Genomic DNA, 23,918 nt, shown 5'->3' with positions numbered 1-23,918 from the left:
CAGACATACCGGACTGTTTAAGCTGACTGTTAAAACTTTTTTTCTAGGAATGATATTGTCGGGTTCTTAGGTGTATGAAACAACACATGTGACGTCACGAAGCTGTCTTGACGTTTGTAACTTACGCTCTTTCTGCTCGAAGCAGTAATAAAAAGGGAATTTCTCATTAAAATAGCAGTTTTTGGAAAAATAAAAAAATACGTGTATCTTTTAGTATTGAGTATTTTCAAACCAAACAATAAAAAGTAGTACTCAAAAATATGAAATGTTGTCAATTATTTGAAACTAGCTTTTGCCCGCGGCTTCGCACGCGTTAGAAAGAGACAAAAAGTAGCCCATGTCACTCTCCATCCCTTAACTATCTCCACTTAAGAAATCACGACAATTCGTCGCTCCGTTTTGCCGTGAAAGACGGACAAACAAACAGACACACACACTTTCCCATTTATAGTATTAGTATGGAAGTATGGATAAACAAAGCCATGAGCCAGGAAGAAATATCTGTGTTCATCACACGAATAAATGCCCTTCACGGGATTCGAACCCAGGACCGTCGGCTGGGCAGGCATTAGTTGATTGCCCACAACACCTTCTGAGCTTATTTAGTCAATGTATGGGAGGAATGGCAACTGGGCGTTTTCCAAATTAAATCCCGAAAATCGAATTTCACCTGATCTGGACGTGTTTGGGCTCATTCTACTCAGAATCACGTGCTGATTCGATCCCGATGATAAAAAAATGTGTCCCAAATTTTCCATACAAAATTCGAGTTTCCAATACGTCACGCTCGTAGTAAGTTCATACTAAAATCGTGACGTAAAAGGAAAAAAATATTAGGACACTTTTTTTTATCGTCGGGATCGAATCAGCTCGTGATTCTGAGTAGAATGAGCCCAGACACGTCCAGATCTGGTGAAATTCGATTTTCGGGATTTAATTTGGAAAACGCCCAACTACAAACTCTCAGTGAAGAGCAAACAATAAATGAATCATGCGCCGCTATTAATAGATCGGTGTCAACCGCCAGGACAGGATATTGATACTGCAACTCTGTCATTAGAACAACGATAGTATTCTATACACTATCAAGAAATACAAAAGATAAAAAAAAAGGTTTTTTTTAAAAGGTTTCGGAATATGTTGGAATGGGTAGGTAACGTAGGGTTGCAAAACAAACAGTTTTTTTTCTGGCTTGAAAAAAAAAACATGAAAAAAAACAGTTTTTTTTTCTGGAGTATATTTTTTCTAAAGGACAAAATCTCAAAATTTGCAAAACAGTTAAATATACTTTTATAGACTTTATGCATGTTTTTTTTTCATAATTCTGATAAAAAAAAAATTCGCAACTATGGGAACAAATCAAATTATTTTAACAAATATTCTGATTTGTGTTTTTTTTTATGTAGTCACACTACTATATATAAATTAAAAATCGAAATAAGATGTCATATATTAAAGAAAAAATGACGAGCACCACCAGTGGTGAAGGCCGGATTCGAACCGGCGTCTTTTAGCAAGCACCTACTGCTTGCCCTTAGAGTTGGTCAAAGACGCCTAGTCTTACAAAGATGACATATAGAAGAGAAATTTCGACGGCTTCCGCTGTGGCGAGGTGGCCTAGGGGTGATGGCGTTTGGCCCGGATTGCTAAAAGACGCCGGTTCGAATCCGGCCTTCACCACTGGTGGTGCTCGTCATTTTTTCTTTAATATATGACATCTTATTTCGATTTTTAAAAAAAAAATTGTTTTTTTTTCTATTTGCAACCCTAGGGTAACGTCGCGGTGCCCGTAGCCGGATCGTCTAATAGTTTGGAAGATTACGGTTCGTTGCAAACAAATTTTATAATACCATGTTCTTAGAAGGTCGCAATGGCACACAGTATATAAAGCTGTAAGGTCACTCACCTTGCTGACTAGCATGTCTGTCTCGTCGAAGTGCCGCCCGAACATTTTCGGCGACTCGCCGGGTATGGGTTCGATCTTGATGCAGACCTCTTGGCCTTTCCGCGCCGTCTCTACTTGCTTGTGGTTGATCTCTATTGACGTTACTATTCCGAGCTCCACGAACTAGACAATAGAAAAATATATCATATCAGGATGTTTTCAAGCAAATCATAGAAGTCAATGGGCCATTTTTTTCAAAGTTGTCCACACCACTTTTTTGTAACATGGGTATTTTTTACGCAATTCATACTCAGAATCGCGAGGTCTTTCGATCCTGGTAGGAGACAAAAAATGTCCTAAGATTTCCATACATTTTTCAGATCTTCCATTCCGTTACCGCCAATCGCCATACAAAATGTATAAAAAAAACGGTAACGGAATGGGAAAAAACCTTGGGACACTTTTTTTCTCCTATTAGGATTGAAAGAGCTCGCGATTCTGAGTGGAAATCACATAAAAAAAACCAAATCAAAAAAAAAGTGGGGTCTAAAAACTTTTAGGGTTTCACAGGAGCCCATTGACTATCAATTCGCCAGACTATCAACAGTTATTGGGCAGCTTTGGCATGATACTTATCTAGTTGGCCACAGGTCAGGACCAAATATATCACAGAATAGTTATAGAATATAATAGTTTATAGAATAAAATAGAATAGTTAGAATAGAATAGAATTATAAAAAACAATTTTAGCGAATATGGTATTCTTAGCGAAGATATTTGATCACAATACGAGCCTAACATGTGTCGTTGTGAAGAATCGACTTATACCACAAAGTACAGTCACCGGCATAAATAAGTGATGATTTATGTACCTTGTCGCTTTTAATCGTTTGACAATTTCGTATCACATTTCAAACACGACGTTAATGTGACAAGGTACAGAAATTATCACTTATGCCGGTGACTGTACTAGAATTTGTCTTAGTTTAGATAGTGTTTATCTACTCATAAAACGAATCCGATATATTTCTAGATTTCCTCTAGATAACGAACATTTTTAATATGTTTATTGTGAATTACCTCTTGGCTGGGGACGCAAATGGGGGTGCCTTCCTTCACGATGCCAGCCTCTATCATTACACCGCACACGATGGGGTCGCGGGAGTTGAACACGAATTGTGGTAACACCTGCAGACAAACAGTAATAATAAATTTAAAAGTGGAAAATGTCTACCTTGAATGAGACTTGAACTCACGGCCACTGGGTCGATACTCCAGCGCTCTGCCAACTGAGCCACCAAGACCTCAACCAACCTAGCGAAATTTTCCACCACTTAGGTCAATGGGACCCGTAGCGACATCTACCCTAAGAGTGTTAAACTTCTTAAACGGCAACCGGAGTTCCCACTCTCCATCCCTTCAACTATCTCCACTTAAAAAAATCACGCCGATTCGTCGCTCCGTTTTGCCGTGAAAGACGGACAAACAACAGACACACACACATTCACATTTATACTGTTAATATGGATAGGCGAAGATGGCGGGGCGAATTAGGCACCTTTATGAAAGACTGGCCGGAAATAGCATAATTATGAGAGAGAGTTGTGGGAATCCAGGGGAGTAGCCTTTGTCCAGGAATGGAACTCTATAACCACAGTATAATAAAGAGTACTATCGTACAGTATGGCCACTCCCGCTCCCCGCTAAAAGTGCCGCCCACCCTCTCTCGGTTAGTTATAGCAAAGACATATGTAACTCCGTATAGACGGATAAATTCTAAGAAAAAAACGTACCTCAAAGCCATAGAGAAAAAGGTACGATGGCCTAGATGGCGTTACACTTTTGGGGAACGCTCGGCTAGATGGCGCTAATATTAATATTTGCACTAATATTATATCAAGCTAAAAATATATTGTCAAAACTAAAGTTAAAAAGTTTTAAGCTTGTATCGAGAGATGGCAGTCTATGCACTGTGATTACACATATTACTTTGACAGTAACTCTCTATAATACTCGATCGTCTTTGCCTCATAGTTACCGCCTGTCAAAAACGCGAACAGTCAACCTGTCATATTTCACTCATACAAGCATATTGTAAATAGTTTTTATTGCATGACCCAAAATATTGTACACCAGAAATGGCAGGCTGCGGAAAAGATACGATTATTATTATTATTGACATCTTTTATATTTTTTACCTGTGGTCTGACAATAAATCATTTCATTTCAAAGTACGCGTTCACCAACACGAGCTTAGACTGTGTGCTAGGAACGCGCCTCTTTCGTATATATATTTGATCGCCAGTGTCCGAGGTGTGATAATAGTATGGACAAAGACATATAATATATAACTCCGTATAGACAGATAAAGTCTAAGAAAAAAAGTACCTCAGTACCATACACAAAAAGGTACGGTGTGACCTAGATAGCATTACACCTTTGGCGTACGCTAAGCTAGATGGCGCTAATATTGATATTTGACATTTTAAAACATATCAAGCTAAGAATATGGGCTAAATTGTCAAAACTGAGGTTCAAAAGTTTTAAGCCTGTGTCAGGAGATGGCAGTCTATGCACTGTGATTACACATTTTACTTCGATAGTAATTCTCTATAATACTTTATCCTCTTTGGAATGGATTATAATGAAAGTCAGTACCCGTAGTTTGCAAGGGAACACAGCTATATGCTTGAATTCTTCTCGTTTCTTCTGCTTGAGTTCTTCTCTGTACGCCGTGAACTTGTCGAACAGGTGGTAGATGATGTCGGCCGCGAATATCTTCACGCCTAGGTTGTCCGCCATTTCTTGGGCATCGCGCTCGATCTGTTAAAATTTAACCTTAGTTACATTAAGCGGTCCTGGGTTCGAATACCGGTAAGGGCTTTTATTTGTGTGATGAGCACAGATATTTTTGTTCCTGAGTCATGGATGTTTTCTATGTATACATATAAGTATGTATTATGTAGTATGTATACATATAAGTAGACAAACTATCTAAGTAGTGAAATCGTGCAAAGTGAACTATGATTTAGACGTACCAGCATCAGCTGCCTGTCTAAAACGAAATAATAATAAATAATAATAATATTTTACTAGTGCCTACGCCAAATCTTGGGATTAGTTGTCAAAGCGGACCCCAGGTTCCCATGAGCCGTGGAAAATGCTGGGATAACGCAAGGAGGATGATGATGATAAGTATGTATTTTATCTATTTAAGTATGTATATCGTCGCGTAGCACCCATGTAAGGTGTCCCCAATATTTATTTATTTTACTTTTTTTTTATATTAATGTAGCAGAATTAATATTTCCTCGTGGTCAGTGTTCAAACTGAGAAGCTTGTCAAGAAGATTTGAACTTAATTTTTAATTGACGGTAGATTTCACTTTTTTTAAATAGCAGAATCAAAGAATTTGAATTTTATCTTTTTAAATTTCCGACAGATACAAGTGTATTTAAAAAATAAACGAACATAATAAGTTATAAAAACTAGTGAGTAAGAAATAGTAGACCGTACACAGACTATCATTTAAAACTCATTTTGTACTGAAAACTTTACAAATTTTATTAAAATGGTGCAGTTTTGACATACCTTAACGGCGAAGGCGAGAATGGTGGCCCACTGTGAGTCGTGTTCCAACATGGCGGACGCTTTCATGACGTCACGCTGATGCTGATCGCCTCGAGTACATCCTCATTGTTTGTTGTTTACACTGGTGACATGACCATTAGTGACATACCTTAACGTCGAACGCTAGGATGGTGGCCCACTGTGAGTCGTGTTCCAACGTGATCGCCTCGAGTACATCCTCATTGTTTACACTGGTGACATGACCATTAGTGACATACCTTAACGTCGAACGCTAGGATGGTGGCCCACTGTGAGTCGTGTTCCAACATGGCGGACGCTTTCATGACGTCACGCTTCACCACCGGCCCTATCCTGATCGCCGAGTACTGCAAAAAGAGCGGATTTTAAACTGTGACACACGGATCAAAGGGCCCGATATCGGGTCGTTAGCAAAACATGGACCCGATAAATATGGTTTAATCGTTACGTACAGAATGGGCAACTTGCCTGTAGTTAAAATAAACTATTTTATTCCATGCACGAAAAAAAAACATCTGAAAATTATAAGAAAAACATGGACAGTTATTTTTAACCCAATTTCTATTTTATAAGTCGAAGAGAAATATATAAAGTAAATCAGTTGACCGTGACGTCACTCGGCAGTATTTCCTATTAATTCCATATTAGTAAATCGTTCAAATTCGTTTTGACAGTTCTTAAAAAGAAGCTGATTTGACTAGAAGCAGCCTATTGTATCTAACTGTAGATTATTTCATACTGAAATTGTCTCATCGAAAGACCAGCGCTGGAAGTCGCCAGCAATATGCCGAGGTGAGGCCATTTCGTGGCACTTTATTCTTCTATGTCATTCTTAAATATTGTTTATTGTCTGTGTGTTGACGAATAAAACTGTTTCTATTCTATTACACTACCGTCAAAAAGTTTAAGACCAAACACAATGTTCAGTGTCATTGTTATAAACCCTTCTAAAAATCATCAAACTAAATTTGTAATCAATAGAAAACAACGTAATCTTATTATATTGATCGACAACCCATTTGTTCTGCAAGAAGACAACGATCCCAAACACTCAGCAAAGATCTGTAGAAGCTACACAGTCAATAAAGAACGCCAAGGTGTGTTAAAAAATATGATTTGGCCACCGCAATCCCCAGACCTTAACCCGATCGAACTTTTATGGGATGAACTCGACCGTAGAGTCCGAAGACAATGTCCGATATCTGCAACAGCTCTATGGGAGATACTGCAATACGAGTGGAAATCCATTAGCCAAGAAACGCTACACAAACTTATAGCAAGAATGCCAAGAATCTGCTCGGAAGTGAAAAAGCGTCGAGGAGGATTTTTCGATGAGAAAAACGTTTAGCTTTTATTTCTTATTATGATCCCTTTTTAAAAAGTAATATTCTCATAGAAACTTCATGAAATGTTGATTATTTGCATATATCGTGTTTGGTCTTAAACTTTTTGACGGTAGTGTATATTCTAATCTAAATACATATATACTTACAGGAATTTTGCTAGTCCGTAAGAACTCTAGCAGCGCTTCCAGTGAGCCTAGTGTCGACGCTTGCACGTACACACCGCGCTCCGACAATTTTATTGACGAGAGAGCGGATTTCAGCTCGCGTGCCACTTCTTCCCTGTAAAGAAATAAATAAATTTTCAGCAAATCTGGTGTTACTTTATCGCTCTAGTGCGCAAAGTGGTTCTTTATGTGTCTATGTCGAAACTTAAGTGTGACATGTGTACTGAAAAACGTTGTGGAATTTACGTACGAAGTAAATAGTGTTTTTCTACTCGTCGACTTTAATCTGTCAATTAGGACTAGGGTGTGCAAACCGGTTAACCGGTTAACCGAAAAACCGGTTAACCGAGACTTTTTGGCCTCTGTTAAAAACCGGTTTTTATAATCTCTAACCGGTTAATAACCGAAACCGTATTTATTTCTCAAAATTTGGAAAATTTGCCATAAAAAGGTTCAAAATTACGTAATTATTTAATGGTTTGTATTAATCAAGTTTATTTATTACTTTTCATTGGCAATGATTTTATTTTAAAAATTAGTCCCGAGTCTACTGAATTATACATTTTATACAATACAGTAGAGTCCGGTTAGTTTATTACGACGACTTCGCATAGACCTAACGTCCAACCTCTTACAACGACATAAGCACAGGTATTTATTTGGTTTTCGTATGTGATAGTATGAAAGTACATCCGTTTTATATTACAACTCCGATTTTAACGACCAGCCGCTTTTTAGGACACATTTTATACAGAATCCGTCCGTCAAGTCCGGTTGCAACGACGAGCGACAAAGTTTTTAGTTTTACTAGTAAATTGAGGAAAAAAAGCTACTTCCACCAGTTCCACCCGAGCACGGCCTCCTGTCTTGCCTACAACAAGTAGCAAGATTACATTGTGGCCATGTAACTTTTTGGAGTTTTGCTTTTAAAATTTTAACATTTTGTTCGCCTCGGGTCTAATCTTATTAGCTAAATAGAACCCAGTTTGTATTTTTCGATTGCGTATAAACTAGCTTTACTTACAAATGATGAGCGAGCACACATACTAAAAATGACTTTTTCTAACTAATCTAGTCACAATAAAATAAGGTATTAATACTTTGATAATAATACCCTGTAAATAAACCTATTGATTGAAATGTTTTAGTAATAGAGATGAGAATATTATTTTTAATTAAAAGAAATGAAATTCGTTTTGTACGACACGCGACATCCGGTTAGTACGACGTAATATCAGCTGTCCCTTGAGCGTCGTTGTAACCGGAGTCTACCGTATATTTCAAACTATATTTTTTAAAAGAAAGGTAAAATGGAGATCTTGGTTTTCTTACATCAATAGGCTACTAGACTCGTATCGAATTTAGCACATCAAGTTATTGTTTTCTGTAGTATTTGACTCAAGAAATCAATATTTATAGCTTGCGGGCATTAAAAGTGCGTGATGACTGCGTATTTTTAATTAAAGATGTGTGCATGTTTTTTTTTAATTATGGACTCCGAAAACGGTGTTGGCCAATGGAGTGACGTCACATAATTCAGATCAACTATGGAAATTAGAGGTAGTAATCAGATCTCCACAGAAGCAACCTCTATTGTATTAAAATTCATAGTCGTTGACGCGTGTGACAATGTGAATTTTTTTTTCTGAATAGGCTGACGTCATGTCATAGATATTCTATAGATTAATATGGCTGATGTTGTTTTTGCCTGATCACGTAAAAGTAAACTTTAAATAATTTTTTTGGGGGTTTTTAAGTCGTAATAAAATATGGTACTATTTTTTTTCGTTTAATTAGACAGTAATTTATAATATAAGACATACTTTGAAAAAGGGTCAAGTAGCCTATTGCTTGTATTACTAGGGGCTCTGGGAGCTGTAGACCTTCGCCACATGCCTAGAAAACGCAAAACTGACGTCACATTCAAACCACACAAGCCTTTTTTTGCAATTTCCTCATTTTACAAAATTTCCAAAAACTGGATAAAAATGATCTTCATCGTGCAAGTAATACCTGCTACGATATCATCAACATCATAATTTTTAAAGGTAATGGTAATTGTTACGTAGTACGGCCATTTACTAAAAATCCTCAAAACCGGTTAATAACCGGTTAACCGGTTTTGAAGGAAAAGTCTCGGTTATTAACCGGTTTTTTAAGTTAACCGGTTTTTGCAAACCCTAATTAGGACACCACAGACTAAACTATAAGTGCTGACTTTTGAGTGTTGGATATAGTCTTTGACACTTAGTCAACTATAATATTTCATTACAGTTCACTTTTAGTTAACTGTAATAATGAATGATGATATTTTTCGTCCATTGATGATGAAAATGATGACTCATAGAAAAAGTATTGTATACAATAGTGATATAATTAAGCTTTTCACTCTCGTACCGTACTATTAGGCCACTCAGCAAGCTTCGTGGCCTAAATGTGGTACTCGACTGAAAAGCTTTGTATTATATCACGATTGTATAAAATACTAGTGGCAAGGAGGCATACGGCCCGCCTGATGGAAAGCGGTCACCGTAACCTATGGACGCCTGCAACTCACGGGATTTATTCGAGGAGGAGGCAATTGAGCGATTTATAACACTCCCTTGGGCCGTGTTTTAATTTATCGTCACTCGTTTTGAACTCGCTCTTTTTTCGCACTTCCGGTCAGTAATCTAGTTCACCTAGAGATGAAAAGAACTATTTTCAGTCAAAGTACTTTGAGGCTGGAACCTGACTCATCATCATCCTGGCTCATGGGAGCCTGGGGTCCGCTTTTGACAACTAATCCCAAGATTTGGCGTAGGCACTAGTTTTTACGAAAGCGACTGCCATTTAACCTTCCAACCCGAAGGGTAACTAGGCCTTATTGGAATTAGTCCGGTTTCCTCACGATGTTTTTCTTCACCGAAAAGCGACTGGCAAATATCAAATGACATTTCGCACATAAGTTCAGAAAAACTCATTGGTACGAGCCGGGTTCGAACCCGCGACCTTCGGATCGAAAGTCACACGCTCTCACCGCTAGGCCGCCAGGCTGAAGCCTGACTATCATGACTTAATTGTTTTTTTTTTAACGTCTTCCGATAGCTGCCAATCAATTCACCAACGAAGCGGCAGTTGATGTCCACTAGGATTTCGCTTAGCTAATCGCCACACACGTATGTTTAAATACTAGCTTTTTGCCGCGACTTCGCCCGCGTACTAATCTAATCTTGTTTTCCCATACAAACTCTGGACCCCTATTAGACCCCTTTAGCAAGTGCATTTTAAAAAATCCTTTTTTAGTGCTTCTCTACACCTTATAAGGAACCTACGTGCCAAATTGGGAATCTTTAAGACTAGCGGTTTCGGCTGAGAGTTGATATGTCAGTCAGTCAGTCAGTCAGTTTCTTCTTTTATACATACATACAATCACGCCTGTATCCCATAAAGGGGTAGGCAGAACACATGAAACTACTAAAGCTTCAGTGCCACTCTTGGCAAATAAGGGGTTGAAAGAAAACGAAACTGTGGCATTGCAGTGACAGGTTGCCAGCCTCTCGCCTACGCCACAATTTAACCCATATCCCATAGTCGCCTTCTACGATACCCACGGGAAGAAAGGGGGTGAAATTCTTAACCCATCACCACACAGGCTTCTTCTTTTATACATTTAGATTTGAATGACTTACTTTAATACGTCGATCTCATCAGGTTTCTGTGCCACGAGCAGGTTCAATCCAGCGATGGCCTTCTCGAGCTCCTTGGCCGCGATTTTGACACCTTGCGCGCCCACTACCTCTTTGTGCTCCATATACGCGTTCTGGATAGTGACAAATTAGGAATTAATAATAATTTTAACAAGCAAAAACGTCTATGAATGATCCAATAACATACATACATACAATAGGCTAGTTTCCTATACTTAAAATAAAATATTTTATGCAGTGTACGAAATAAAGCACCACATAATTAGAAGAAAAATATGGACAGCAGTTATGTTTAAACATGATTTTTATTTAATACGTCAAAGAGAAAGATATAAAGTAAATGAATTGACCGTGACGTCACTCCTCAGTATTTCATAGTAATTCCATATTAGTAAATCGTTTTGACAGTTCTTTAAAAGAAGCTGATTTGACTAGTAGGAAACTAGCATATTACGTCTGTTTCCCAGAGGGGTAGGCAGAAATCACGGATTTCCATTTGCTACGATCCTGACAAACCAAAGTTTGTGAAGCGCTTTCGCTTCACACCCCCCTTTCACCTCCTTGGGAGGTGAATATAGATAAATCTTTTCTTAGTGCTCCTCAACACCTTATAAGGAACCTACGTGCCAATGAAATCTCTAGGACCAGCGGTTTCGGCTGTGCGTTGATATGTCAGTCAGTCAGTCAGTTTCTTCTTTTATATATTTAGATATGTTAAAGGGGTTTTAGGGTTAATTACCTTGACTCTCAACTCCTTCATAGGTTGCGGCATGAGTAGAGACCTGATCTGCGTGACTATGGGCCCGTCTGTGCCAGCGAGAACCATAGTGTCCCCTTCTCTGAGGGTTCCGTTGATGAGGATTGTGTCAATCGTCGTTCCGAGACCCGGGATCGCTTTCACCTGTAAAATAAAATTTAGTTATTTTTTGTGACGATAGCAAACGAGCAGACGAGCCAAATGATGGGAAGCAGTCATCGCCGCACATGGACATAAGCAACATCTGGGGAGCCATTTATGCGCGGTAAATAAGTCACATGCGCGTTGTCGGCCCTTTGGAAACCTGTAAACTGTTTTTTTGAAGAGCAAGTTCTTATTTAGTAATAATTGGCGCTTGCGCAAATTGTTGAGATTAGGTTAGCAGCATTGACATAGTCTGAGGGCTTTTCTCAAAATTGATGCCGTCACTTATGTAAAAAAAACTAGAGTAGATTTTTGAAAATGCAGCCCGAGTTGTTGCATTAAAAATACGAGTAATGCGCCTGCTCCAAGTTCGCTGAGTAAATAATAGTTTCAAAAGTTTTCTAGACTTAGGGCCAGTTGCATTTGACAGACACATCACCGTCACGCAGCAGAGGCCTATGGAACTTCCCATACAATAAAATTTAACGAATGCTTTAAGACGCTACAGGAGCGAAAACGCTAAAATGGAAAGGACACTTTTAAGAACAATTCATTTAAAAGATATTGCGAAAAAATCTTTAAAATCGAGGTTCCGCTCTCGACTGTTTCCTCCTTCAAAACTTAATCAATCGTAACGAAATTTGAGAACCTGAATAAAAATGAAATGATTTGAATACTACACCTTTTTTTCATAATCAATAACGCCGTTTTTGAAAATTTTTGATGGGCTCTAGCGTCTTTAAAAATAACAATATCAAAAAAGTCAAAACAGTCCGACACAGATAAAAATAATAATAATCCGTTTTGAAAAAATCATTGATCTATCTTCGAGGAAATAGTCGAGAGCGTTTGTATGGAGAATTGACCCCTCCTGTATCGTCTCAACGGTGACAGGCGGTTTGGTGCAACCGGCCCTTAGAGCTGATGGCATGATTAGGCACTAATTAGTAATTTCTTGCTTCAGTTTCAATCGCCTGTTTTTTTCTTACCTCAAGAACAGTAGCTAACAGTTGTTGTGAGAAGACTAATCTCTTATGTAAGGGACCTTCGCAGGCTTGCACGATCATCGCCAAGAGATTTCCCATGCCTTCGCCCGTCACAGCTGATGTGGGGACTAGGGACACATATGAACGGGGGTCCGGGTTCTCGTAGAACAGCGCGGCGTTTAGACCCTGAAAGAGAAAAGAAATTATAGAAGATAATTATATTTTTGAGGAAATCAATTAAGAACTTTGACTCAAAGAGAGGTGAAATACGATAGCATTTATGGACAATCTGGAGCAAAGACGCTTCGCTCAACAATATAGGGCTTTAGCACAAAGGGAATTTAGGGAAATTTAAATATAGAACAAGTGCTTTCACGATCAAATTACTCGTACTAAATCTTGAGGACACTTGTGTACTTACAGTTCGATCCGAAATAAATGTGTCAAAAACAGGCGCCAAAGAACGATTTTTCTGGTCAACCTTAGACCTAGAACGTCTATACTGTCTAGCCCCCATATAGTTAGATTCATCTTAGAATATCTTAGGTATCATAGACTAGTATATTATATAATGGTAACTTTATGAAGGTTATAAAAGTTGAGCACCGCGGTTAGGCCACGAGGCCTGCCGAGTCAATTCCGAAAAACGTGGTTGCGTTCAAGAATATTTAAATGTCGAATGAAACATTATATGATAGAATTATGCTTTTTAACTTTGTTTGCAATATCTAATATATACTCTGTCAACCAAGTCTGTCAGTAAATAAGAACAAAGAAAACTATATGCATCCTTTTCTTTAGGGTGCTAGAGAAAAGGATACCTATAGTTTTCTTAGTTCTTATTTACTGACAGACTTGGTTGACAGAATATATAAAACGCATTTCAGTATATTTTTCCATTTTGATTTAAATAATGAACCAAAATATTAATTATTTTTAAAAAGCTACTTATTACTGAAATTGAAAACATACCTGTTAAATGGAAGTTTCTCTTTAAAACATTTTTTACATAAATCCTATATTCATATGATTACTGCTCAGTAGTTATCATATGAACCTATAGACAAATAGACTTTCTTATCGTTACTCAAATGAAGTTAATTTGTATACCGCTGACAATTGACAGATTTAAGTGCTGGAGTAGAAAAAAGTTTAAAAGATTACCTGTTCAGAAAACTGTAGCATAACATCCTTGCTCCTCTTCTCAAACTCGATCTGTGTATTCGTAGCCTGCATTTTCAAAATATCTCGCACATCTTTACGTTGAGCACTTTGCCAGTCGTATAAGCGATCTATTTTGTTCAACGCTACTAAGAAGGGGGTCTTCTTCTGTTTGAGTAGGTTTATGGATTCTATCGTTTGGGGCTCTAGGCCGTGCATAATGTCTACCACCTGAAAGAAATATAATTATTAATGATAAAACGGAAATAGGTAAATGTTTAGCCGTAAAAAACTTGTCAAAGTTCTGTTTTCTGTAAGTGACAACTATTGTCCTTTTATGTTTCTTTTTGGCACAAGCTTTTATCGCCGACTGTACCTTTCTTTCAACAGTCACCTACTGCTCTCCGAGACTTTTCTAAAAACCCCTTACTAGATGGGGATATGACGTTTTATAACAGAGTTCCTATGACCACATTTCTGCTCCATCGTCAGATCAGCTCCATGATACCATAATATTGCATTGTCATGTGATTTACATGTGTGCAAAATTCAGCTCAATCGGAAATCGGGTCAAATTTAGCTTCTACGTTTTGACCCAAACTAACATACTAACAAGGCAAGTTAAATAAAAGCTTGTAAAAATAGTGCGGGGATCCCTCAGCGCAGAAAAAGTGAAACATCGGAATGTGTTGTTTTTCAAAATGCGAGTTGGCAACACTGAGCATTAAACGTTGAAAGCGTTAAGTGGAAAATCAGTCGGAAGTCGCATTGGAAGTTTCACTTCAAAAAAAATTGTTTAAACAAATCCGAGCGAGGCAAACTTAGCTGCTAGTGGCGGTTTGGTTTTACAATTCACTGTTATTATTCTGTAAAAAAAAACTATATTTGTGAAGTGGTAAACACTATTTGCGCCGACATTTTTTTTTTCTAGTATCGAAAATAGCTAGACAGACTTTTGATAAAATACATACATACACGGACGCCTGTTTTCCCAAAAGGGGTAGGCAGAGCACTTGAAACTGTTAATTATTATTTTAATTACTTATTTCGTTTTTTTTTTGTTTAAATTTGATTGCATGACTGCAGCAGGTCATAGTCATGCACTATCCACCTGCTGTATTCAGGCAAATAAATACTTTGTATATTGTATCTTAGTAAAAAAGGGGTTGACAGGAATCGACATTGGATTATAGATCGTTCGTTCGCCTGTCGAATATCTTAACTCTTACCAAGATGGCGATATCGCAGAGCGAAGACCCTCTGTTCCTCAGGTTGCTGAAGGACTCGTGGCCAGGCGTGTCGATGATGAGTAGACCGGGGAGCTTGAACGCGATCTCGTTCACCTGTCGAATATCTTAACTCTTACCAAGATGGCGATATCGCAGAGCGAAGACCCTCTGTTCCTCAGGTTGCTGAAGGACTCGTGGCCAGGCGTGTCGATGATGAGTAGACCGGGGAGCTTGAACGCGATCTCGTTCACCTGTCGAATATCTTAACTCTTACCAAGATGGCGATATCGCAGAGAGAAGACCCTCTGTTCCTCAGGTTGCTGAAGGACTCGTGGCCAGGCGTGTCGATGATGAGTAGCCCGGGGAGCTTGAACGCGATCTCGTTCACCTGTCGAAGAACAAGAACATTTAGAACTGCATCAGCAACTACAGATGTAGTACGAAAAGATTTTCATTCGAACGAACGTGCCATGCTTCAGTCAGTCTCAGCACACCTCGGACACTGGCGATCAAATATATGAAAGAGGCGCGTTCCTAGCACACATTCTAAGCTCGTGTAGATGAACGCGTACTTTGCTTGTATGAGTGAAATATGACTGGTCGACTGTTCGCGTTTTTGACAGGCAGTAACTGTGAGGTAACCGAGAGGGGGTGGGCGGCACTTTCAGCGGGAATTGCCAATGGCCATACTGTACGATAGTACCTACTCTTTATTATACTGTGGTCTCAGTACGAGACGTACTGACAGTGTCTGAACTAGAATGACAATTACGTAAAATACGAAATGTTTTTCGCACTATATCTGAATAATTGTTTTTGCTACTTATAGGTATTTTTTAGGCGCTATGGAGCGCAGCATTCTAGGTGTAAAAAGGCCCGATCGAGTCTGAAACACTACGCTGCGCTCCAAAACTCGCATTGCTGATGTTGGCACCGCCAGGCTTAAATGAGACTGGGCCGGCCACGTCTATCGCATGCATCCGGATAGGTGGGCTAACATAGCCACCAAGTGGATGCCGACGAAGAAGCGTGGGCCGGGCAGGCCCAGGCAAAGATGGCGAAACGATCTTGACGCCTTTCTGAAGAACTGGCCGGAGGAAACAGAGAACAGGGAGTCATGGAGAGCCAGGGGAGAGGCCTTTGCCCAGCAGTGGGACACTCAAATAGGCTAACAACAAACAAACAAACATAGGTATTTTATTGTGAGTAAAAGATATATCAATAAAGAGCGACTGGAAGCTAAAATTATGATAACTGAAAAAATTATTCTACCGTCGATGTTCTGATCTAATTTATATTATTACAAATTTAAAACAGTTATTGATAATAATTACGAAAAATATTTATTTTTTATTTTTTTTGTAGGAAGCAATTTTACGCACCGATTTCATATAAATTGATTTCACTTTAAATAATAACGATTGTGCATGTAATTCAAATATTTGAAAACACAAAGCGCTAACATCCGCTCGCAGAAATATAATTAATAATAACTCGGTTTCCAGTGTGCAATACAACATGTATGAGGCCAAATGTTTGGTACTAAGTGTTTTGTTTTTCATATTATTCTGGAAACATATTGTAGTAAGTTTATTTTTAAAAATCCTTCATAGAGTTCACAGCAACGCTCTTATTGCTGTCCCCTATACGCGAGCACTCCGGACCATCAATCGAGTAGCGATCGAGTTAGATATATTCTCTTGTTCTCTGAACGAATTCACTAAGGCTACGCTATAGAGGTATGTTTTTTTGCTGCGGCAATGTATAAAATGGTTGTGTAAATTTCCATACTATCGTATTAGGATGCCTTGTTATTGATAGTTTATGTGTATGTAATAAATAAAAAACTTGTTTCGCCTGAGGCGTGTCTATACACCCGGTTTTTATTGAACTCCGTTAACTTTAAGGGAAGATTCTTTAGTTAAAATACAATATTTTTTTCTAAGAAGCTAGCCTCTTAACTCCTACGGTTTTAGAATTATTAAAAAAAAAATACTGAACACGTGTGTGGCATACCTTACCACTACCTAATGTTATTTGTTTTGACATGTGGCGTCAAACACTTGACAATGACTTTAATGTTATGATTAAGGTCCTCTCACAATAATTAATCCATTTATTATGTATGGAAACGAAATTTATTTTGTATTCAACAAAAAGCGATATCCAGGGTGGTTCCTGATGATGAACCCAACTGCGTGTCAAATTTAACGGAAAACAAAAAAAAACACGGTGTATAGGACAGTTGCCGCGCGAGCATATTGCCTCGTGACGTGCCTTTCTCTGTGTTAGATTGATATAAACGTTCCACTTACAATATTATAAGTGCATCTGTAATTAGTTTATGTAGTCTAGAAGTCTCCACATAGTCCAAAAAATACAGCGAATTTAAGATTTTCGTAAAAATCACGTTATTCCTCTATTTCGTTTGTTTTCAAAGCTAAACTGATTAATGTATATATTTACATTTTGCCACTGTATGTGAAAACTTACAATCCAACTCGTAATCCAATATCTGGGCAGTTTTGGAGGCCGACTTTTTTTTTTGGTCATTTTTCAAATTCATCCTAGAGATTTGAAATTTTGGTCAAAGAATCTTTGGGGGGCCCTGATTTCAAAAATAAAAAAAAAATTTGAAAAATGCTACAAATGCGAAAAATTTGGCCACTTTTTTTTTGTATGGCAACTCTTAAACGGTAGGAGATAGCTATAGGGTGCTCGACCAAATGTCATACAGGAGCCCGAGTAGAAAAAAGTTGCATCAAAAAAAAATTCAAAATGGCCGACTTTTTTTTTTTTTCAAGTTGGTCCGAGCGCGCTCAAATTTGGCATGCCGAGAGGTATGGCCCCCCAGATTACAAATGTCAAAAAATTTTTTTCGAAAATCCAAGATGGCCGCCGTTATGGCAAAATCAATTTTCCAAGTAATTTCGCGAGCCCGAAGGGCGAGCTTCAGGGTGGAAGGCCGAAGGCCGACCCCGCGGAGGGCCGCAGGCCCGGAGCTCGACTTTGGGCTCCCACCCGGGCCAATTCCAAGTAATTTCAGGCGAGGCCGAAGGCCTCGCCGCGGGCAGAAAGTGCTCCCATACAATTTCCTTACAAAAGTGTCTAAACAAGCGTAGCCGGCGGGCCGAAGGCCCGACGGCGGAGCTTCGGAGCCGAGCGAAGGCCGAAGGCCGAGTTCCGCGTAGGGCCGAAGGCCCGGAGCGTCCCTGATCGGCTCGCCGGCGGTCCGGGAAGTTGGAGGTTACACACGACCCAATAGTAAAAGTGTCTTGAGAAGCTCACGACGGGCCTGCGGCCTGATATACAGCTACGAATTACCTACTATCGTTAATATATTTGTATGGGAACCCTAAAGGCGCCTACTGACTATCAATCTGTCGGGCGGTAACGGTTTGTCAAAAAAGCCTATTGTAAGATAATTGTTATTTTTAGAGCCTACAAGTGATTCCTGAGCGGGCAACGGTGACGCATATCAATGAGAAGTACATATACCCGAACGGAACGCTCAAAGTAAGGAGGTATGGCAGGAGGAGCGGGTATTACGTCAACATAGAGGGCACCTCCAAGATGGAGTTTGGAAACAACGTTTCTGTGAGTAAATGTCGTACATTACTATACAGCAGCAGCGTCTGGTCCATACAAGCGGATTCCCACCGGCTTGCCTAAAATAGGCTAGTACTCTTATCGAATTTGGCACAAGAAATGATTGTTTCCTGTATTATTTGACATAAGAAACCAATTTTTATAGATTTTGGGTATTAAAAGTGTATGGTGGCTACGTATTTTCGATTAAAAATGTGTGTCATTCGATGTTTCCATTAAAGACGTGTAGTGACGTCATAGAACCTAACTTCATGTCGAGTCAATCACTGACATGATGAACTTTATGCCAGAACCACAGATGTCATATATACCATAGATCAAGCAAACGTATCTACTTAGCGTGTCAAATGAACTCAGTGAAATCCACTGAGTTGTCCGTCTTTAATCGCAGCTTGCAGCTTTCGGGCGTCAATTTTTGTAAGTTGAAGTCAATCAAAACATAAAAAATGCCTCGTTACGTGATATTCAATTGCAACAACACAAAAATTATGAACAATCAAGAGCCTGAGACATATTTAAAATTACAGGCAAGAAACAACTTCTGTACAAATTTGACACGCTCGGCCCCTATACAAATAGATGAACTTGTTTCTTCTATATAAATAAAGTTCTGTGGCCAGAACTTAAATGTCAGAAAATTTTGTGCTCAATTCGATTTACACGTCATGCGCAGACAATCTATAGATTAACATGGCTAATGATGTTTTTGCCTAATTAAGTATTTTTTTCGGTTAATTGGACAGTAATAAATAATATAAAACTTGTAGATAGCTATTTCTATCGCTCGTGCGTATTGGCGTGACAGAGTCAGACTACCTTTCGCAGCGTTTCGTTTTCGTTTCGCGTCGGAGAAATGACATTCGGCTACGGCACCAGGCCGGGAAACGAAGGGTTGCACTATTGAATTCACTATTCTACTTGATCGCTACTTTCTTTAACTCGACATTTTCTTAAATTCGGCAGATTTCATTACTGAACACCTCTAAATTTTGACACTTCGGTACGGTAATTGACAAAATTCACTGTCGAACATGGTTTGGAAATAGGCTACTTGCCTCCTAGTCAAATCAGCTTATTTTTAAGAACTGTCAAAACGAATTTAAACGACTTGCTAATATGGAATTTATATGACATCGAATTGAGCGATGTCACGTTCAACTCAGTTACTTTATATATTTCTACCTAACCTGTTAAATATAAATTGGATTTAAACATAACTTCTGTCCATGTTTTCCTTATAATTATCTGATGCTTTATTTCGTGCATGGTATAAAATATTTTATTTTAACTACAGTCAAGTTCTCTATTATTTGTTCCCTTTTTTTTTCATTTATATTTTTTGCGACTTTTTGTTGGTCCCATTTTCAGTACTCATAAGGTACAGCGGATCAATTTCGACTGGGGGGCAAATGCAACTGGTCAATTTTTTTCCATGTTTACATTATTAATTAAAGTGTCCACTGGTTACTTATGGCACTCGTGTTCAGTGGGGGATTTGCCCCGCTGTACCTTATTTACATTAACTTCAAAACATATTTTGAGAACATGTGAGTTAGGTTCACGTTGTTATATATTTTCAGTTGCATTTAGTTTTCTTCGAGTTTCTGCACAACGAGTACAAACGCAGTTTTGTGGAAATGAAGTTTGAAAAGATCTGCGACTCCATTAACAAGGACCCGTACGTTGGCAAGGCGTTTCAAATGATCGGCATGCCGTGCCCTTTGCCGCAGGTTAGCAAATCTGTATACCTATTAAAGCTTGGTCTCGCTTCTCGCCCCGTTCACGCCACGCTCTCAAAACGCTCCTTTACGGCGGAGACTTTACCTATCTTATACTTTTAAACGAGCAATTCTTGTATACATATATAATATATAGGTATATAAAATTTCGAGTTTTCATGCATCTTCTTTCGCGTTCGTAAACGCAAAATATGGTCGTTAATTTCGTCAACCGCGCATCGGCAGCACGTAGCTCAGTCGTAAGAGGGTCGGTCTAATATTCGCAGACACATCGCAGGTGTCAGGGTTTCGAATACCGGCCAAAAATAAAGTTTTCGTTGTTTTTTTGTATTTATAAGAGTTTTTTTTTATCTATAGACGTGATAGAATAAAATAGAAGCCCAGCACGGGAAGCATGGTCGCGCGATAGACGATAAAATAGCAGGCCGTCCCCATCGCACTATATGTAAGTGCGATAGGGACGGCCTGATATTTTATCGTCTATCGCGCGACCATGCTTCCCGTGCAGGTAATACGTATATTTAAATTGTACAGCGTTCTACACTACAAGTAGTATATATTTGGGAAGTTTAAACCACTTTCATTTCGTTCGAGCGATTCTCGCTCAAACTCATTCCAGTGGTCTAAACTCCCAAATACATCCTAACCCTCAAATATCTGGGCAAGAATTGTATCATCATCGTTAGGAAGTTTAAACCACATCGATATCCTTTCACGATAATAGTTGTGTTTAAAATCACTTCATACCGTTCGAGCGTTTCGCGGCCAAAGCAGGCATATTAATCGAGTTGACAATGTAAGTCATCATTATGGATTAACATTTCATTATAACAAGACGTTGCTAACTAACGAGTATTTACTATGAAGTTTGTTAAGCAACCTCAAACCCTTCGGTTTGACATACTAGCTTCAAACTGTTCAAAACAGAATTCTTATCATGGAAAACTTTTACCGAATTCAATCCGTTGCGTCATTTGTGGACCATCTAATTGTGGAAAGACCAATCTAATGATAGGTCTTCTTTTACATGAACAAGGAATTCGTTTTCAAAATGTGTATGTGTATTCAAAAACTCTTTATCAACCTTTATACAACTATCTAGAAAAAGTGTTGTCATTGGTTCCCTCAGTAAATTATTTCAAATATCGCGAAAATGATGAAGTCGTGAGTCCTCAGGATGCAGCTAATGACTCTGTATTCATATTTGATGACGTTGCATGTGAAAATCAAAATAATATAAGGGATTACTTTGCGATGGGACGACACAAAAACATTAATAGTTTTTACTTGAATCAAACCTACAGCAAAATACCTAAACAGTTAATAAGAGATAATGCAAATCTGATTATTTTGTTTAAACAAGACGAAATTAATTTACGACATATTTATGATGAACACGTTGGAACTGATATGCGATGGAACCAGTTTAGAGATATGTGTGCCACTGTATGGAACCAACCGCACAACTACTTAGTAATAAATAAGGATTGTGCGAAGAATTCAGGATGCTATAGATCGGGTTTTGATACATTTATTATTTTAGATGAATGTATTTAGAATGCCGCAATTACATTACACCGCCATTTCTTCATATAATTCCAACGAGGTTGCATCGTAATGAACGAAGAGAAGAATTTAAAAGAGAAGCTGCTTCAGTCAGCTGAGGCTGTAAAGAGAAAAGTTAAGTTAATTCGTAACATCAAAACGGCCAATGAAATGACATTAGAGTCAGTTTTAAAACCAATAACAGAACCTCTCAATGAGATGGTTAAAAGTAATAAAAAAAGTAACTTTAATAATGAAAATAATTACCTTAGCGACGAATTTAAGACTGATGATACAGACTGGAAAAACTCAATTAAGCGATTGAAATTCAGCCCTGAGGCCAGTGATAAGGAAAGTACTACTCACACCGTTGGTGTGAATTCTACGATCTCTAAAAGTAGAGACGTTTATGATGGAAGCAACGCCTCTTTAGATGACAGTATTAATAGCGAGGAATCAGCTGATGAGTTCTCTTTTAAGACTTCTGATTCGATAGATTCTCCCGGAGATGATAATAGTGATGGTAACATTTCGTATAATTTGGAGAATATCCCTTTTGGCGTACACAAAGAACGTGGTAAAATTATGCTCGGATCGCATGTGGTAGCGCTTGATAATAACAGTATAGTAATTAGCGGAAAAACTTACAATTTAACCCCGGGTTTGAAGGAATTATTATTTACAAAAGTGCCTGAACTTGAAGTTATAACTGAAGAAGATAAACTTAATTATAAGTTACTGCTATTAGAAACGAATGCACACAGGCGTGACTTTAATCCAAATAAACCTATAAAAAGCAACAAAGGTAGAAAATATTTACAAATCATAAGGCCTATGTTTAAATATACTAAAGAACGTTTAAAAAGTAATGGGAGTAATGTCCAGGGACAAGGGCTCCCAACTATGAAAAAGGTAACCAATAATATTTCATACGTTTATTGGGATGATCCAAATGAGTTAGTTGAAAGATTAAAGCTACTTATTGCATCCCGGGATGCTGGTAATACAGGGTTAGATAACGAAATAATATCTATAATTGAAGAATTGAAAGAATCAGACATATTGAAAGATATATAATGACCTAACGATACTTTAGATCCGCAGTCAATCTTAATCTTTTAATAAAGCATGATACATAGCAAAATGAACATTGATAAATTTGGACACCATGTACATAAACGCTTACGAGTATTAGAATTTTCGGAATTTGGCGAAAGGGCACTAATTCGCGCTGATAATGGCGATTTTGATTTACAATCGTCTCGACTGAAAGGTGTTAATACACCTGTGCTGTCTACTGATGGTGTAAACAAACAATATGTTGATCAACTCTTTAGTGGCACTTACAAAAAAAGTGAATTGGATTCTTTGCTTGAAACTATAAATTCACAAATTCATAGCTTGCAGCGCCAGTTGAACTTGAACTTTTATACAAAAAAGGAAACTGAGGGTATTTTGAGCAGACTCAGTAATGGAAAAGAACCAAATAGTAAATGAAATTCATAGGTCTGCTCGCAAAAATTTTGCGCGGCGTTCAGTTGTACTAAAAGGCATAGATGATTTGTGGCAAGCAGATTTACTGGATTTACAAAAATTTCATAATATTAATAAGGGTTATAAGTACGTTTTGGTTGTCATTGATACATTTTCAAAATACATATGGGGAATTCCGATGAAATCTAAGACCAAATTTGAGACCAAAGACGCTTTTAGGCAACTAATTGACACTGCAAAACGCAAACCTAAACATCTACAGACAGATTTGGGGAAAGAATTTTACAATACTGAATTTAAAAATTATTTGGAATCCTTGCAGATAAACCATTATTCAACCTATTCAGTTAAAAAAGCATCAATTGTAGAAAGGGTTATAAAAACTTTAAAAGGCAAACTGTATAAATATTTTAGTTTTGTTGGCAATTACAAATGGTTTGGAAAACCTTTACATGATATTGTGAATTCATATAATCATACATTTCATCGCACAATAAGGTGTAGACCGATAGATGTTGATTTCCATAAAGAGTCTGAAATAAAATCTATACTAAACAAACC

The 23,918-nt window shown here is 38.1% G+C and overlaps 1 protein-coding gene across 2 annotated transcripts in view; it reads right to left on the bottom strand.

Moving 5' to 3' along the window:
• Positions 1-23,918, bottom strand: part of LOC125229226 (eukaryotic translation initiation factor 5B) — an 80,751-nt gene that overhangs the window by 33,651 nt on the left and 23,182 nt on the right. For both annotated transcript variants that reach the window (XM_048134020.1, XM_048134021.1), the window contains exons 8-17: positions 15,245-15,358; positions 13,745-13,972; positions 12,584-12,766; positions 11,433-11,594; positions 10,676-10,806; positions 6,987-7,119; positions 5,734-5,841; positions 4,544-4,708; positions 2,966-3,073; positions 1,907-2,068 (exon numbers count right to left, since the gene is read on the bottom strand). In XM_048134020.1, the coding sequence (XP_047989977.1) occupies positions 1,907-2,068; positions 2,966-3,073; positions 4,544-4,708; positions 5,734-5,841; positions 6,987-7,119; positions 10,676-10,806; positions 11,433-11,594; positions 12,584-12,766; positions 13,745-13,972; positions 15,245-15,358 (1,494 nt within the window). The remainder of the gene's footprint in view (positions 1-1,906; positions 2,069-2,965; positions 3,074-4,543; positions 4,709-5,733; positions 5,842-6,986; positions 7,120-10,675; positions 10,807-11,432; positions 11,595-12,583; positions 12,767-13,744; positions 13,973-15,244; positions 15,359-23,918) is intronic.

This window comes from Leguminivora glycinivorella, chromosome 8 (genome assembly GCF_023078275.1).
Source record: "Leguminivora glycinivorella isolate SPB_JAAS2020 chromosome 8, LegGlyc_1.1, whole genome shotgun sequence".
Taxonomy (NCBI): domain Eukaryota; kingdom Metazoa; phylum Arthropoda; class Insecta; order Lepidoptera; family Tortricidae; genus Leguminivora; species Leguminivora glycinivorella.
This window is presented reverse-complemented; position numbering and strand designations above follow the sequence as displayed.